The sequence below is a fragment of the Pristiophorus japonicus genome, chromosome 5 (assembly GCF_044704955.1).
Source record: "Pristiophorus japonicus isolate sPriJap1 chromosome 5, sPriJap1.hap1, whole genome shotgun sequence".
NCBI classification, from domain to species: domain Eukaryota; kingdom Metazoa; phylum Chordata; class Chondrichthyes; family Pristiophoridae; genus Pristiophorus; species Pristiophorus japonicus.
Genome location: NC_091981.1, coordinates 227,857,811 through 227,876,750, shown reverse-complemented (window position 1 = coordinate 227,876,750; position 18,940 = coordinate 227,857,811). Strand labels below are relative to the sequence as shown.

At 46.8% G+C, this 18,940-nt stretch overlaps 1 protein-coding gene across 1 annotated transcript in view; it reads left to right on the top strand.

Moving 5' to 3' along the window:
* LOC139264147 (alpha-2,8-sialyltransferase 8F-like) overlaps nucleotides 1–18,940 on the top strand; it is a 92,283-nt gene that overhangs the window by 48,385 nt on the left and 24,958 nt on the right. The window contains exon 3 of the mRNA XM_070880233.1: nucleotides 4,137–4,223. Coding sequence (XP_070736334.1) covers nucleotides 4,137–4,223 — 87 coding nt within the window. The remainder of the gene's footprint in view (nucleotides 1–4,136; nucleotides 4,224–18,940) is intronic.

Sequence of the window (18,940 nt, the reverse complement as noted above, 5' to 3'; positions counted from 1 at the left end):
ATGTTCAGCCATGAACTCATTGATTGGCGGTGCAGGCTAGAAGGGCCGAATGGCCTACTCCTGCACCTATTTTCTATGTCTATGTTTCTTAGCTCTGTTAATAAAGGATGATATCAGGGCAGTTGTGAGACGATATTGGCTCCAATGAACAAAATGTTGAATCATTGTGGCTGGAGATTACAGATAGTAAGGGGTAAAAGTCACTGGTGTGCGTAGTTTATAGGCCCCCAAATAATAACTTCATGCTGGGGCGGACAATAATCAAGGGAATAATGGAGGCATGTGAAAAAGGAACGGCAGTAATCATGGGGGATTTTAACCTACATATCGATTGGTCAAATCAAATCGCACGGGGTAGCCTTGAGGAGGAATTCATAGAATGCATACGGGATTGTTTCTTAGAACAGTATGTTACAGAACCTACAAGGGAGCAAGCTATCTTAGATCTGGTCCTGTGTAATGAGACAGGAATAATAAACAATCTCCTGGTAAAAGATCCTCTCGGAATGAGTGATCACAGTATGGTTGAATTTGTAATACAGATTGAGGGTGAGGAACTAGTGTCTCAAACGAGCGTACTATGCTTAAACAAAGGGGACTACAGTGGTGAGGGCAGAGGTGGCTAAAGTAGACTGGGAACACAGACTAAACAGTGGCACTATTGAGGAACAGTGGAGGACTTTTAAGGAGCTCTTTCAGAATGCTCAACAAAAATATATTCCAATGAAAAAGAAGGGCGGTAAGAGAAGGGATAACGAGTCATGGATAACCAAGGAAATAAAGGAGAGTATCAAATTAAAAACCAATGCGTATAAGGTGGCCAAGGTTAGTGGGAAACTAGAAGATTGGGAAAATTTTAAACGACAGCAAAGAATGACTAAGAAAGCAATAAAGAAAAGAAAGCTAGATTACGAAAGTAAACTTGCGCAAAACATAAAAACAGATAGTAAAAGATTTTACCGATATATAAAACGGAAAAGAGTGACTAAGGTAAATGTTGGTCCCTTAGAAGATGAGAAGGGGGATTTAATAATGGGAAATGTGGAAATGGCTGAGACCTTAAACAATTATTTTGCTTCGGTCTTCACAGTGGAAGACACAAAAACCATGCCAAAAATTGCTGGCACTGGAATGTGGGAAGGGAGGACCTTGAGATAATCACGATCACTAGGGGGGTAGTGCTGGACAGGATAATGGGACTCAAGGTAGACAAGTCCCCTGGTCCTGATGAAATGCATCCCAGGGTATTAAAAGAGATGGCGGAAGTTATAGCAGATGCATTCGTTATAATCTACCAAAATTCTCTGGACTCTGGGGAGGTACCAGCGGATTGGAAAGCAGCTAATGTAACACCTCTGTTTAAAAAAGGGGGCAGACAAAAGGCAGGTAACTATAGGCCGGTTAGTTTAATATCTGCAGTGAGGAAAATGCTTGAAGCTATCATTAAGGAAGAAATAGCGGGACATCTAGATAGGAATAGTGCAATCAAGCAGATGCAACATGGATTCATGAAGGGGAAATCATGTTTAACTAATTTACTGGAATTCTTTGAGGCTATAACGAGCATGGTGGATAGAGGTGTACCGATGGATGTGGTGTATTTAGATTTCCAAAAGGCATTCGATAAGGTGCCACACAAAAGTTTACTGCAGAAGATAAAGGTATGCGGAATCAGAGGAAATGTATTAGCATGGATCGAGAATTGGCTGGCGAACAGAAAGCAGAGAGTTGGGATAAATGGGTCCTTTTCGGGTTGGAAATTGGTGGTTAGTGGTGTGCCACAGGGATCGGTGCTGGGACCACAACTGTTTACAATATACATAGATGACCTGGAAGAGGGGACAGAATGTAGTGTAACAAAATTTGCAGATGACACAAAGATTAGTGGGAAAGCGGGTTGTGTAGAGGACACAGAGAGGCTGCAAAGAGATTTAGATAGGTTAAGCGAATGGGCTAAGGTTTGGCAGATGGAATACAATGTCGGAAAATGTGAGGTCATCCACCTTGGAAAAAAAAACAGTGAAAGGGAATATTATTTGAATGGGGAGAAATTACAACATGCTGCGGTGCAGAGGGACCTGGGGGTCCTTGTGCATGAATCCCAAAAAGTTAGTTTGCAGGTGCAGCAGGTAATCAGGAAGGTGAAAGGAATGTTGGTCTTCATTGCGAGAGGGATGGAGTACAAAAGCAGGGAGGTCCTGCTGCAACTGTATAGGGTATTGGTGAGGCCGCATCTGGAGTACTGTGTGCAGTTTTGGTCACCTTACTTAAGGAAGGATATACTAGCTTTGGAGGGGGTACAGAGACGATTCACAAGGCTGATTCCGGAGATGAGGGGATTACCTTATGATGATAGATTGAGTAGACTGGGTTTTTATTCATTGGAGTTCAGAAGGATGAGGGGTGATCTTATAGAAACATTTAAAATAATGAAAGGGATAGACAAGATAGAGGCAGAGAGGTTGTTTCCACTAGTCGGGGAGACTAGAACTAGGGGTCACAGCCTCAAAATACGGGGGAGACAATTTAAAACCGAGTTGAGAAGGAATTTCTTCTCCCAGAGGGTTGTGAATCCGTGGAATTCTCTGCCCAAGGAAGCAGTTGAGGCTAGCTCATTGAATGTATTCAAATCACAGATAGATAGGTTTTTAACCAATAAGGGAATTAAGGGTTATGGGGAGCGGGCGGGTAAGTGGAGCTGAGTCCACGGCCAGATCAGCCATGATCTTGTTGAATGGCGGAGCAGGCACGAGGGGCTAGATGGCCTACTCCTGTTCCTAATTCTTATGTCATTATGTTCTTATGTATGATGTTTCGTGTGGCAGTATGGCTCTCGTTGTACACATGCTGGCCACATGTGGTTGGGTTGTGGAGCGGAGTCATGAGCCAGGTGGTCGAGGGATAGCCCTTGTCTCCCAGCAGTCAGCCTCTGTTTGACAATGTGACTCAAAGACTGAGGGAACAGCAGACTGGCACATAATAAAAGCATGATGACGGCTGCCAGGATACCGGGCATTCACCATCATGATGTGCTGAGCATGGTCGCATAGCAAATGCACAGCTGATGCTGGCAGACGTGCTTCCTGTTTGCAGCCTTGAGAAGTTTTGCATTGGTGATGTATAGAGGTAGACTTTATCTTACAGACTGAGGGCTTATCAGACTCCTGGGAAATTTTACCCACACTCAGTATTGTGTCTGTAAGCACTCAAGTAATGACTCCATGAGGTAAGGTATTGCACTTGAACTGTTGTGACCTTAGTCCATTTATTGCAGCTCCTGAATGAGGGTACAGTAAGGTGAGCTCCCTTTTATACTTGGTTACCTTCTTTGTGCAGGTGACCCCCTAGGTCTCCACCAGTTGCACCCTCTGGTGGTACAGGCATAGTGTATACAATGTGACGATACATTCAGTGGTCTTCTGTAACTGTACATTGAGTGTACAGGGTATATACATATATTATACATACGCAACATTCAGATTAAGGGGTTCTTATTTATCATTGTTCATTCTATTAATGAGGAAAAGGTGGTAAAGAGGTTAGGGGAAAGGAGAATGAAGCATATTCTGAGGAAGATGCAGCCCAGTAGATACTAACTCGTCCAATTGGAGTCATAGTCCATGAGTGAGGAGCTCTGTGTGAGAAGTAAATTAATCCATCTGATGGCATAAGGCATCAGAACTGATGCCCATTTAGAACTGAGATGAGGAGGAATTTCTTCTCTCAAAGGGTCGTAAATCTATGGAATTCTCTGCCCTAGAGAGCTGTGGAGGCTGGGTGATTGAATATATTTAAGGTGGAGATAGACAGATTTTTGAAAGATAAGGGAGTGAAGGGTTATGGGGAGCGGGCAGGGAAGTGGAGCTGAGCCCAAGATCAGATCAGCCATGATCTTATAGAATGGCAGAGAAGGCTCGAGGGACTGAATGGCCTACTCCTGTTCCTATATTCCACCCCAACCTGGAGCAGAAATTTCATTGGCAACAAACCTAACAGAAATTGGTCCTGCCTTAAAATCTAACCTTCAAAATTGAGAAGCCCCTGCATTACGCCTGTATTTTGCCAACATCAACATGGATGTTCAGCCTTGTCTTCCTTACTTTTTAGTTCCTGATTATCTGACTTTATGCTTTTAGGTTTTCTGAAGATGATTTTATTAAACTAGTCAAGGAAATTCAGAAATGTGAGTGGAAAAAGAATCCTGAAGAGCACACAATTTTAAGGTAATTTTCCGATGTCAAACTTAAGTAGTGCTGTACAGTTACAATATTGTAGTTCCTTAGAATTTGCTCAGGGAGAACAATTTTTGAAAATGAAGTGGTTGTAATCTAGTCTAAAACAATTTGTGTTTCTATCTGTGTGTTATACAAATATTATTTTGTAATGCTTCTTTTAAGGAGAAAGAATGCTGTGTATACGCTATAATTTTAATCTCTATAATTATAGTTTGCCAAATCTCTTTTCACACTTTTAAGCTGACTGGGTTTAAGGAAATTCGTTATAATGCTGTCCCAAGGGTTGCAGATCCATAGGTGTTTATTGGGTGTGTATATGACATAGCTTTCTTTAGTCTGAACTTGAAACTAAATTAGTATCTATCCATCTTCTATCTATCAACAGTTCCATAGAGGTTACTAATTATGTGTATCATCTACTTGTAGACCTTTCCAATTATGCCTTTTCTATCCTGTATTTTGCAACACACTTATCAGTCATGCATATGTGCAATGCCTGTCTCATTTAACATGTTGGGCCAGATCTACTCACCTGTGAGCCCAGTAATCTGGGCAGCTGGAGGTTGCTGTTCCACAAGTTTTCCTGTTTACAGTCATTTATCCCATTGCTGCTTGTGGCACTTACTGTGCACAAATTTGCTGCCACAGTTGTCTACATAACAACAGTGACTATGCTTTAAATTGGCTGTAAAGTGCTTTGAGGCATCCGGAGGATGTGAATGGGGCTATGTAAATACAAATATTTCCTTCTTCTGCTTTCTTAAAATTAGAAACATGGTCAAAATGCTACCATTGCAGATTCACCTCAATTTATCCAATTAAACTCATCTGGGAACTTATATTTCATGCCTCTCCACTGTTCGTGCTATGGACCTCCCTGCTTCCCATAGGTTTCTGCTCACAGTGCACCTGCTGGCTTCCAAATTGATTGCTGTAGATCAGCTTTACTTGTAAGGTTCTTAGACTTGACACCAATTTCTTACTGGCAAATAATCGACCGAGTCTTGATACACTCAAATGCCTTATGCAGAGAAATAAACAATATTACCTGATTTAATTGTGGATTCGTAACCTTCGATGATTCTTTTGTTCTTATCTCTCTCTATGAATTGTAAAGGAAAGATTAAGATCTGTATTGGGCTCTAGTCACGTATACCATCCTTGTAACCTTGATGATTCATTTTGATGTGATTGGAGTTTTTCAGTTTTTTGAACTGATCTGTTTATCATTGCCTTGTTTGTGTGTGATATAGGCTATCTCTTAGCTGGGAGACCATTGGCCCCTTATTCATCATTCCTTGCTAACAAAAGATCTCTTCTTGCTGACAAAATGTTTTCTTGCTAACTGTAATCCGTACCCTGAAAGATTCTGGGAATGAGCAACTTTGACGACTATATTATTTCTACCTATAGTACAAGGGCCGCTGGAAAGCTGGTGCTCCCCCTACCTTTTTGGGGCCTTTAGCGCCAAAATGTTTTTGTGGTTGGGCTACCCCACATCATCTCCAAAAGTGAATAAATGGGTTCCAGCACTAATGAACCCTTCCAAAGTGGATTTTTCAGCGGTATGGCTGTCTTAATTTGAGCATTATCACCACTGAGAAATTCAGCATGCAGATAAGGATTTCTAATGAGCCAGCTGCTCCCTAGTCTTTTTGAAGGCCAGTGTTTGCAGCAAGGCCCTGAGGGGTGGAAGGAGTTTGGAAGGATGGCTGGTATAAGAGGTGCAAGGAGAGTCAACAGGTTCACTGATATAGAGCTGGAGACACTGATGGACGGTGTTGAGGACAGAAGAAGAAAACTGGTTCCTGACGTGGGGAGACCTGGCAGACCGCCAGTACATAATGCATGGAAGGAGTTTGCAAGGGAGGTGTCAGGCACCTCCGTATATGTGAGGGAGCACCCGCCCAGGAGGTTGCTGGCCAGTCTGCACCCAGCCCTTGTAGGGGGTGGTGTGTGGGGTCAGGTTCAACTCTGACCTTCTGAGCAACTCGAATCGCACCCAATCCCTGGGTTCTAGACTCTGGATTTATTTGGGGGATGTGATAAAGTGCAAGAGACTACTGGTTTTGTGCAAAAGAACTTCAATTTTATTAAAGACAAGAAAGTACAATGTCAAACTTATAATCACTCAAGTAAAGAACAGTACACCACACATTCAAAGGGGTTACAGTAAGTAATACACCTCCCACCTCCCAATGCCTAACACTGACTAGGTTAAACTACAGGGTAAACAGGGATTATGCTCAACCATCCTTTACTGGTAATTGGCAGTCATTCGCGATTTCGGGGTTCGCTGGATTCTGTAGGTTCTGCTTGCCGTACCCCGAATGTCGTAGAAGACTTCTTGCTGTACAATCTTAAGTTGGGTGGTGTCCGCTGATGCGGTAGGGGGCGTTTTGGACTTATGGGGTAAGTACCCACTTTCTTTCATTAGAAATAGGTTTCAAAGTCTCTTTAGGTAGCGTTTTCACCTGTTGGTAGTTAGGCCTAGGTTGTAGAGTGGAAACTTTCGATTCTTCAGTTTCTTCCTTGCGGAGTTTTGTTTCAAAGTTGATCGATTGCGGTATTTTTGGTGGTACCACGTTGGCTGTGGTCAGTTGATGCCGCGATGGTGATGTTCTTCCTTCCTTTTCGATTGCAGAACATCGAGGCTGGAGAAGCTAGTTAAAACTGCTGCGGTGGTCTCTCTCCCTTCTTGATGCTCTATGATGCTATGCTGCTGTATGCATACCTTCTGCTAAGCGTCCCGAGCAGTGCCTTCTGAAGCGAAGCATAAGCATACCCTTTGTAAAAGCAGGGCCCAGTTATACCTTTGGACCTGTTCTAATCTTCGCGCCAAATCAGCCCTGAGTATTTGTTTAATTTTTGGCCGGCTTGATATTTCTTTGTCATGTTTTGGCGGGCCCATTAAATGTTTAACCTGTCTCGGATGTGTCGATCTTTTAAATCTGATTCTTGATGGAAATATTAGCTTTGGTATTTGCAGTGTCTGTCTGTGCTTGGGTTTTTCATGCGGCCTGGATGCGCCAAAGTTATTATGTATGTGCTGGAATGGTTCTCCAGATCGGGATGATGGCCAGCTATCTCTGGGTCAATTGTTGCTATGCTAATTCTCCTGGGGAGAAGGGTTTTTGAGTATACACAATTCTCCAGACAATTTGCTTTAGTTTCAATACCCCAGACAGCTTCAATACTCAAAACTGGCTTCTTTGACGGATAGTTATCCTTTAGTTCTTTAGCCCTTCCCAGACCCAATCTGCCTTGTAAAATCCCAAATTCGATTAAAGTTCGTAGTTTCTTCCATGCGCACTTTAGGATCTCAAACTTTCTGGTAGATAGTTCCAAATTAAATTTCCTTTCCAATGAGTCCAAACACTGGGGAGGGGGGTGGGGAGGGGGTGCTGGATTGTTCACATGAATTTTGCAACCCTTCAGTCCCCCTTGTGACACTTTACATACTTGAGTGTCATGCTAGGTGAGCAAAATTCCTCATCTCCCGAGAGTCAACCTTCCCTGTATTTACCTAGCTAAAACTTTAACGTGAATCCCCCTTTGAAATGCAATGTAGTTTACAGACAAATACAGTCATTTCAATTCTGTTCTAGAGGAGGTCCAACACCCCTCCATCATTCTGTTTTTACAATAAAATAAAAGTACATAGTCAAACACAATTTTAATTACTGTAAAATAAAGGTACATAGTCAAACACATTTTTAAGTAACATTCTTACAACACCCGATTTCTGTGGTTTTACAGCAGGTAAATATTAAAACAAATCAAACATGGTAGTATGGTATCACCCCTCCCTGTGCGATCCCCAAGTTTGGCCAGGGAGCGTACAGCACCCCTTGGTGCCTGACCTGACGACCTCTGCGTTTCACTTGGCAAATGAGACACTAAGTAAAGAATAATCGCAAGCTGGCAGATAACTAAAACGTGGGAATCTATTCTGATCCCGGCAGGAACTTCTATATTTCTGAAAATGTCCCACCAAAGCGGAATTGTGATCTCTAGAATTTTTCTCCCTATCTCAATTGTTTTCTGTTCCAGCGTATAGAAATGTTTTTGTGAGATTACCACAGCATCTAGCAGAGCGGTAAGCTGTTCGGGTAGAGGGGGAATTTCATAGCCAAAGTGTGCAACATAATCCTGCAGGTTTGTGATGTTTTCTCTCACAGTGAGGTGAACAGTGGAGGGTTCAGGAATGGGGACAATCTGTTCCTGGGCCACTTAAACTGCTGCCTCAGGTTTAAGGTCAAAACTGCTGTCACTCACTGGACACCAGAAGTGTCCATGCTGGTAGTGGGGCGCACTGGTGCTGACACAATGGACCCAAGTTTCCACATGATTTGCGCCTGATTTTTAGGAGCAACTAGTGGAGAACGGACTATCTTAGAAATCGCAATTCTCCACATTTTTTTTTCTGCAGTTCTAGTCAGTTAGAACAGTTTCACTTTGGAACAGAATTTTTTCTTCAAAAGGGGGCGTGTCCGGCCACTGACGCCTGATTTCAAAGTTTCCACAGTGAAAACGTACTCCAAACCAACTTAGAATGGAGCAAGTGAAGATTTTTGTAGAACTGAAAAAACCTTGTCTACACATTAAAAAATCAGGCGCAGGTTACAAATTAGGCGTCCAGAACGAGGTGGGGGGGGGGGGGGAAGCGAAGTCATTAAATTCTATAATAAATCCTTATTTATACTTATACAAATATTATACAAATAAATCCAACCTGAATAAAAATTTATAAGCAAAGAAAAGATTAAATAAACCATCTTCCTACCTGTGTGAAAGTGCTTCAGCCAGGGAGAATGGTGCAGGAAGCCTCACAAGTTGAGGCAGCCGTTCGTTCCCGCGGGGGGGGAGGGGAAGGAGGCAGCCATTCGTTCCCGCGGGGCGGGGGGAAGCAGGCAGCCGTTAATTCCCGCGGGAGGGGGGCGGGAAAGAGGCAGCTGTTCGTTCCCGCGGGGGGGGGGAGGAGGAAGCCGTTCCCGACGGCGGGCGGGGGGGGGAGGAGGAAGCCGTTCGTTCCCGCGGGGGGGGGGGAGGAGGAAGCCGTTCCCGCGGGGGGGGGGGGGGAGGAAGCCGTTCCCGCGGGGGGGGGGAGGGAAACGGCTGCCTCAACTTTCTGAGGCTTCCTGCAGCCTTCTCACTGCTGCAAGAAGCCTCAGTGCTGATGTGCTGATGGCAATGTGCTTTTATTAAAAAATGTTCAAAAATTAAACAGCTACAAAGAACTACAAAAATGGCCGGGTGCCAATGTTTCCTTCACACTGCGCGTGCGTGAACGCCCCAACGCGCACGCGCAGGGTTGCCGGCAGGAAAAAAACTAATTTAAATGGTACCTGCCCCCTCCCACTTACAAAATCGGCGCGAGTGGTGGCTCCGCCCCCCTGGGCGCCGCGCCAAGCAGACATGGAGCTGCAGGGCACTCCAGAATCGCGCGTTTTTTTTCCGGCGCCGTTTTCGGCGCGAAAAACGGGTGCCCAGCTCGGAGGGGCGCCCGTTTTTTATCGTGTGGAAACTTGGGGCCAATATGTCCCAGCCCCTATGTATGTTACCTGTGGAGGGACTTGGTCTTGTGCCATTACCTCCATGGTACAGTTAATAGGCTGTGCGCCAGCAGCTTTAAACCCACACTGTGATTTAGAATAGGCATTTAAATGCTGGGGACACAGTATTATGGGCCCAAGTTTCCACATGATTTGATCCTGATTTTTAGGAGCAACTGGTGCAGAACGGAATATCTTAGAAATCGGAATTCTCCACATTTTTATTTCTGCAGTTCTACTCAGGTAGAACAGTTTCACTTTGGAACAGAATTTTTTCTTCAAAAGGAGGCGTGTCCGGCCACTGACGCCTGATTTGAAAGTTTCCACAGTGAAAACGTACTCCAAACTAACTTAGAATGGAGCAAGTGAAGATTTTTGTAGGCTTGAACAAACCTTGTCTGCACATTAAAAAATCAGGCGCAGGTTACAAATTAGGCGCCGGGAACAAGGTGGGGGGGGGGGGGGAGGGGGGGAAGGGAAGTCATTAAATTCTACAATAAATCCTTAGTTATACTGATACAAATATTATTCAAATAAATCCAACCTGAAGAAAAATTTATAAGCAAAGAAAAGATTAAATAAACCATCTTCCTACCTGTGTGAAAGTGCTTCAGGCAGGCCTTTCAGTCAGCTCAGCGGTGTGGCGTCGTTCCCGACAACGGGAGGGAGGGAGGGAGGGGCAGGCAGGCAGCAAGCAGCCTTCCACTTGAGCTGCAGGCATTTCAGTCAGCTCAGCGGTGTGGCGTCGTTCCCGACAACGGGAGGGAGGGGCAGGCAGGCAGCCAAAGATACAGCAGCAGCCTTCGAGCTGTGAGGGGGACTGAGGCCATTTGGACAGGGAGAGGCAGCCACATCGACAGTTTTATATTTACATTTGCAGAATGGGTGCTGCATGGACATGTTTATTCTTTGCAGTTGTTCCTACGTTATGTTGTGTTAATGGAACATGAAACAGTTTTAATGAAAAAATATTTTATTGAAAAGTTAACGTCACTCTAATAAAATATTTGTTGTATCAAACTATACTTTTTAATATGACTCTTGAAGATCACTTAAAAACTTTAAGATCACTTATAAACTTGTAAAGTTACAAAAGTTACAAAACACTTTCTATGTGAAAAATGTTACACTCTAAGATCACTTACACTTCAAGATCACTTATTAGATGCAAAATTAAATAATTTACAGAATGTGCGAGCATTTACACTATAAGATCACTTGAAAACCCTGAGATCACTTATAAGTTGTAAAGTTACAAAACTTACAAAACAATTTCAATTTGAAAAATCTTACACTCTGAAGAACACTTAAACTTCAGGATCACTTTTTAGGTGCAAAATTAAATAAGATACAAAAAAAAGTGAGAGCATTTACACTATAAGATCACTTAAAAACCATAAGATCCCTTATAAGTTGCAACGTAACAAAACTTACAAAACAACTTCAATTTGAAAAACGCTACTACAGCTACATCAAGAACAAGAACAAAAGCAGCAAAGAAAGGCTGCAATCATGTCTCATCCATATCTCAGTGAATGTTCACTTCCTCATGGGGGTGTCATTTGATTGGCTGGGCTGTGTGCCCTTATTGCAGCAGCTACCTCAACCAGGCCCATCCTGACGACTTGTGCCGACATTTGCATGCCCTCCCTGATGGCCTGTGCCGACACTTGCATGCCCTCCCTGATGGCCTGTGCCGTCGATTGCACTCCCTCAGACATTCTCTCCCTAAGTTCCCGTGTCATTACTGCTATTTCTCCTGTCAGGGCCGTCAACTCTTCACCTACTGCATTGACGCCACCGATGAGTGATCGGGTAAGCTCATTGGTCTCCATACCCAATGCCACAACCTCAGCCGCATCTGTTGCACGCTGCATCTCAGGAGAGCGTGTCTCCAATCTTCTTCTCCTCTGCCTGGGTCTGCCTCGTGGCACCACTTCACTGGGAGGCGCGGGCACGGACGGTGGGATGCTCGGTGTTGCAAGCGGCACCACTACACAGGGAGGCGCAGGCTGGGACTGTGGGACACTCTGTGTTCCAGACGGCTGAACTGGAGGGAGAGGCTCGGGCTGGAATGGTGGGATGCTCTGTGTTGTAGACGGCAGCACTCGAGTGCGAGCCGTGGGCTGGGATGTTGGACGAATGGGTGTAAACTGCTCCATGATATCAGCAGTAACACTGGGACCCGAAGCGTCGGAATCTAAACCATAGTAGGTGGAACCAGAACCTATGCGAGAGGGAGGTGCAGGCTCGGACGGTAGTGCACTGACTGCAGAATGCTGCATTATACCAGCAGCACCACTGGGACCCGCAACATCGGAAGCGAAACCATGGATGGTGGGACCAAGACCTATGCTAGGGGTTGAAACTCTGATGCCCCTTGATGGGGGCTCATAAACATTAAATTGGAAGCTCCCCCCTGCAGACATTTCAGTCATCGCTGCCATCATCCAGTCTGGATCGTCCGTAGCTGGTTGTACTGGTCCTTGTTCTGTACCCTCAGGATCCTCAGGGTTGGCAGCAGCAGCATCGTCATCATCATCATCATCATCATCATCATCATGTTCTGCAAAATACATCAGATCAGTCAAATGCTTAACAGCAAGGGAGGGGGCCGGGTGGGTGGCATGAGTACTCTCACACATAGCAGGCCAGGCAGCAGGTTGATTTAAAGGGCCATGATGCATTTTCAGGACTTACCCTCTTCCTCGCTTGCGGGCCCAACTTGTGCTGTACCGATTGCTTTACTCCATGTCCGACTCATCATAGCAGCTACCCTCTGTTCCAAGGGTGTCAGTGGATGCAGATTGGGCATGCCTCCTCCTGTATGAGTTGCCTCCCTTTTGTTGTGGGCCAATTTCTTCTGCAAAGAGTAAAATATAACTTTTTACAGAGTGTGTCAGTCTGCAAGGTGGGCCATACAGATAGCCAGCTTAAAATTACGATTAAATAAAAAATGGGAAATATTACTTACACTAACTACTTGACCAAGGTCGTGCCATTTCTTTTTACACTGGCTTCCAGATCTCCTGGTATGCACCACTGCGCAGTAATCTTCTGCAACTTGGTTCCAGCGTTTCTTCATTTCTTTTGGTGGCACTTTTATGCGACCTCTGTTGCTGGTATCTAGCTCCTGCCATCTCTGCTCAATTACATTCACTAATATCTCAACTTCCTCATGGAAGAAATTCTTTGTTCTTGGTGGACGTTGATCCATTGCAAAGTTGAATTGGCACTTTTTTTTCTCCAAACACAGTCCTTAATTTGCATGCACCAATGCAGCACGGGTTCTGCAAGTTTAGCAGTGAAAAGCTGAACTCACTGATTTCAGCAGGTGATTTATTCAGCAGTGCTGCTAAAAGCACTCCCTCACACATAGAAATATCAAGAAAATTAAAATACAAGCCTTTGCAGGGGTCCAAGAACAAATCTTCACGTTTTCTGCAGCACTTTCTAAAATGGCCGAGTGCCAATGTTTCCTTCACACTGCGCGTGCGCGAACGCTCCAACGCACACGCGCAGGGTTGCCGGCACGAAAAAAACTAATTTAAATGGTACCAGCCCCCTCCCACTTACAAAATCGGCGCGAGTGGTAGGCTCCGCCCCCTCAGCGCCACGCCAAGCAGACATTGAGCTGCAGGGCGCTCCAGAATAGCGCGGTTTTTTTCAGGCGCCATTTTCGGCGCGAAAAACGGGCGCCCAGCTCGGAAGGGCGCCCGTTTTGCTGTGTGTGGAAACTTGGGGCCTATGTGTGCACCCCGGCTCCGACACCCGTCATAGTGTGCTCCCACTTTATGACATAGGGTGGGACCGCTGCGAAACGAATGTGGGCACCTCTTTGAATGACTCCAATGTTCTCCACCCTGTATACCGGTGCGGGTCGGGCTGTCCCACCCATGACCAGCATCCTTAGTACTATCCCCATGATAGTGTGATTAGATCGCCCACAATCTACTGGGACAGGGTAGGCTTCAGAAGCTAGGCGGAGCTGGCACGGGCTTAGTGAATTACTGTATGGGTGGAGGGCTGCGAGGTGCTTGTTACTGATCCAGGAGGGGACTAAACCTTATTTTAAATCCTCCAGGTTGTTGTGGCTCTTGCCCAACAACCATGCCCCATACAGCACGCACACCTCGTTCTGTGCAGCCTGGTCTGAAGCATTTCTCTCCTCCCGTATGAGTGCATTCACTGTCTGTGCATGTTTTTCCAGCTCAGCCACATTCTCTTTTAAATGGACTGTCATAGCCTGGTCCTCGTGTAGTTCTGAGCCCACTACTGTGTTTTCCTCTTTCAGGATCTTTCTCAATTGGTTCTTTAAACCATTTATCTGAGTTTGCAGTTCTATATCATCCAGGCTATTTATCACAGAGGACCCTGTTTTATGTGCAATAAAAATGTCGTTCAAAGTTCCCCTTCTAGGTCTCCCCATGCCCATGGTGTCCCTAGTGTGCAGGGTGTATAAATCTGCTTTGTCTACGTTCCCAAAATCTAACTCGTAAAATTGCTTGAACATTTCTCTCAGTAGAGCCTGGTATAGCAGCTCTGTTTCCTTCAGGCACCATGCAGGTAAGTGCACCTCAGTAAGGTTTAAAATAACTGAACCTACTGCATAGTGTACCCCCTGGTATAACACCTTTTCGGTCAGCACCAAATACTAATCCATTCCCTGGTCCCTTGGTGGTGGTAGGACACCTTTCTATTATTGTTCGCATTGGCGGGGTCGTAGGCAGGGGTTTCTTAATGCGTGTTGTAAGTTCGGTGGTGTTAATTGGGAGTGGGGAGTGTGGGACCGTACATGCGTGTAGGCTGGAGTCCCACCCCATCCCTTCCCCATCATTTTGCCATTGCCTGGCGAAGGCAATTGATAGGCCTGTGGGACAGATCTTCTCTGAACCCCACATGCAAACGTAAATTCCCTGTTCAGATTCCCACCACTTATTCCAACACACCTTTACTCCTCCCCATGTCCCCATGGATGGTGCAGTACGTATCATTACCGAGTCTTTCCCAGTCAGATTCCTGGTCCCACGTGTCCTTGCTCAGCTTTCTGAGCCACCACCATCTACCCAGGGGAATCCTTCCTTTACAAGTCAAACACACACATTTTCCCTCCGTAACACTGACCCGCACAGCAACAACCCATATCCTGGGACATGGAACTGAGGCTTCCCCATAGGTAAACCCTTCCTGGCTGGAGTAGCGGGTGGAGTTAGATCCCATCCACCTCGGCCAACTTCCCTTGTGGGCGTAAACGCCGAGTTCTTCCACAACCGGGGTGCCACCCCCGGTGATTACGATCGGTGCTCTCTCTCCTGAGCATCCATAAATGAAGGATTCTTCCACGTCTTCACGGCCGCCCCTGTTCATCCTTATCAAGGCGAGCAGAAACAGGACCCTTTTCATATTGTTCTCCTTCCTGTAGGGGCACATAAAACAGATAGTCCAGCCCTGAGAAAAGTTCTCTGGCTTGACAAAAGGTGATCGAATTCCAATTTGGGCTCATCTCTTCTCAGAAACATAATAAAGTCTTTAATCGACTAGCTATCTTATACAGTTCCTGTCGGAACTAATGCCTGCTTTTAACTTTTGTCTCACAGTCGTTTTACTCTTATCTTACCGGTGCTTCCTTTAATAGCTATACCGGTAGATTCTTCCTACTCCCGGGTGTTACCCGGCCTGTGCCTCTTTTTATAGCTGCACAGGTGGATTCTTTTTCATTATACTCCTGGGTGGGCTCTTACATGTTTTCCCCAAATACTACCAGGTATATGTCACTAGTTAGTCACTGGCTGTCGGCCGAAACTCTTACATTTTGTATTCATTTAAACATTCTTATCCTATTATACTCCTACTCTTCTACTATGCTAGATTCTTACTAGACATACTTAAACTTCATGTTGTCCTATTTATGTACATCTGCCACCCGTTTCTGGGTGGCCCGCTTAATTCCCGTTGTTCTCCTTTCTTCTCTGGCCTGTGGGTTTCCAGCGGGGCCAGTAGTAAGTCGGCCTGTACCGCAGGATGTGGAGTGTCCTGACCGGAGGTGGGTCTGAGTCCCACACTATTGAGGAAACGTTTCCTCCGGTGCTACAGCACACCGTTCCTTTGGGGGTGGCTGCATGGTTCATTTCGTCACCTCGGGGTTCTACCTGGTCGAGGGTCACGGGCTGGGGACTCCCAATTGGTGGCTGGCCCACCCCTATCTCATCCGTAGGTCCTCATTGCCTGAGGCTACCGGCTGGGGGTCCCTGCTCGCAGGCTGGTCCCTGATCTTAGGTACTCCTTCACGGATGGTCCCTTTCCCGGGGCTGAACCACTTAAATTGGGGCGCTGGTGACCACGGTGTCTTTAGCCGTGGCGTACGGGGAGTCCTTCTTAAGGCTCCGGCTACTGGGGGTGCGTCCAAGTCCCAAATGATTGGGGGGGAAAGACCCTCCAGTAACAAAGTTCACCACCCCTCTAGATGCAGTCTGTGGATCTGCCACGTCCCCTCTGGGATTTCCACAATCTGGGGCTGCTGGCTGGGGATCCCTGCCTTTAGTACGGTTCACTGTTTCTGGCTGTCCCTTATGTTTAGCTGCTATCCCAGGGTTGAAAAGTTTGCACTGGTTTATGTGGAACCACTTTGTAAGGCGAGGCATTTTCACAGCATAGACCATGGGGCTTCCCATGTTGACAATGTGGTACGGACCCATGTTCAGTGCCTCAAAAACCCCTACTCGAGCGTAGTTCCGTACCATGACCTGGTCCCCTATCTCCCATTCACGGTGTTTGCGGGGTTCTAGCAACAGTCAATTGCTCCGATGCTGTTTTCCCATGTTGTTAGCAGCCTGCCAGTGAATCTGTTTAAGGTGTTCAAACAGATTCCTGACAGAGCTGTTCCGGCTCGCTTCCCTAAGCTGACCTTCCGTGAGTACCGGGGCTAATACATGGGTGGAGGTTCGCATGCTCTGCCGGTCATGAGCTTGTATGGAGAGTACCCCGTGGTCTTTGACTGGCTGGCCCGGATCCCCATGAGGACCAGTGATAGGACCTCTAACCACCTCTTGGGTGAGTCCCCTGTCTCTTTATGCAACCTCTTTTTGATAGTGCGGTTTAAATGCTCCATAGGCCCGGATGACTGCGGGTTGTGGATGACATGCCATTTCCCCTTGATGCTGAGCACCATAAGGGTCTCCTGCATCACCTGCCCGGTGAAGTTACTCCCTTGGTCGGACTCCATGTACTGGGGTAGTCCCCATCGGGAGAACACCTCCCTCACCAGGATCCAAGCTGTTCCCAAGGCAGTGGCTGTTCGGCATGAGAAGGCTTCCACACATTTGGTAAATACGTCCACCAACACGAGGCAGTACTTGTAGCCTCCCTGGGCAGTGGGTAGGGGCCCGATGTAATCGACCTGGATTGACTGCCAGGGTCCCTCTACCCTCTTGATACATCCCATAGACACCTTCCTTTTCTGGGGGTCAGGGTTATGGCAGCGCACAGCAGACAGCTGGCGCAGAACTCGCGGACATCTTCCCTGAGTCCCGGTCACCACCCTGCCTGTTCCACCCGTTGCCAAGTGGTCTCAGGTCCGGGGTGTCCTGCTCCTGGACCCTCGTGGGCCAGCTGGAGGAATTCTCTACGGTGTTGTTGCGGCACTACTCATTGCTCCCTCCTGAACAGCATGCCTTCTTTAATGGCAATCGCTGCGGTGCCGTCTACCTTTTCCTCTTTAGCTAGCGTGTTTAGGACAGTTTTGAGGACAGGGTCTTGGGTCTGAATCGTTTTTAGGTCCACAGGCAATGCTACCCTTTCCCTCCCTGTCGTCCCAATCCTGCCCCTGACTGCTGCGATGGGGCCTGGGTTGTACTGATCCCAGAGCCTGCCCGTGCGGGTACCCTGCTTGGCCAGCATGTCAGCCTGCTGGTTTCCTTCGCTACAGGGTTCAGTGGTGGAATGTGCCTTCACTTTATGTATATAGATCTTCCCTTCCTCCCCCACGGCTGCCATGATCTTTTCCAGGAAAGGCTTAAAAATTGCCAGGGTTCTCCCATCTGCCGCGACGGGACCAGATAGCCAGGTTCTCCGTACACAAATTGCTTGTGAACATACTGTCCGAGCAAATCGTGCACGGGGTAGGGAATTCTTCGGGATGTGTGACCACGTACACCACCGCTGACAGTTCAGTGTGCTGGCCGCTCATAATACTGCGGAGTTTAATCGCCAGGGCAATGCCTGTCTCTGGGTCATACACTCCGTAGCCTGTGAGTCGTTTGCCCGCAGATACCATGCTTGATCCGTCCACATAGATCTCACGGCCTGTGAGGTGTAACCCGGCCCGAAAGCCTATGTTAATTTCCCATACTCCTTCTACGGAACACCGGTGGGCTGTCCCTGGATAGATAATGCTGGCTGCGAGCCTTGCGTGCAATGCTCCCTGTCCCGTCCTTGATTTTCCCGTCCAGGAGCATTTGGGTGGGCGTATGGTGGGTAAGGAGTGTGATCGGGGACCCCTCTGTGAAGATCAGTGACTTTTCACAGCCAAGTGAGTGGCTGGAAGGTGCCGCTCACAGTTGGAGTATCCCTTCTCCACATCCGTAAGTATCCTGGAGGAATAGACCACTGGTCTCAGCCGGCCGTGCCGCTCTTGGAGCAGTACTGCACTCAGGCTGTCCCCGCTAGCTGCTACCTCCAGGAAAAACTCTTTACACCCATCAATGGCCCCTGGAGCTGGCGCGGTCTGCAGGTCTTTCTTGAGTTGGATAAATGCTGCCTCACAACCTTCGTCTTAATCCCACTCCACCCTCTTGTGTCGGAGTCGGAGCAGAGAGGCTGCTGCAGCCGCATAATCCTCAATGAAATCTCTGCAGTACCCGGTTAGCCCTAAAAAAGATCTTACTCCTGATACTTTGTTGGGGGCTGGTAACTTCTGCGCTGCTTCCCTTTTAGCTTTGTCAATGGCTCTTTCCCCAGCGCGCACAGCCAGTCCCAGGAATTTTACTTCCTTCTGTGCCTTCTTGGGATTCACTTTAAACCCTTCTTCTTTCAGCAGCTCCAGCAGTTCAGCCAGCAGTGGGCCATGCTCCTCCTCCTCATCGGTGAATAGGAGCAGGTCGTCCACATACTGTACCAACTGCTGGGGTCTGCTGAAGCTCTTTAAACAGTTGG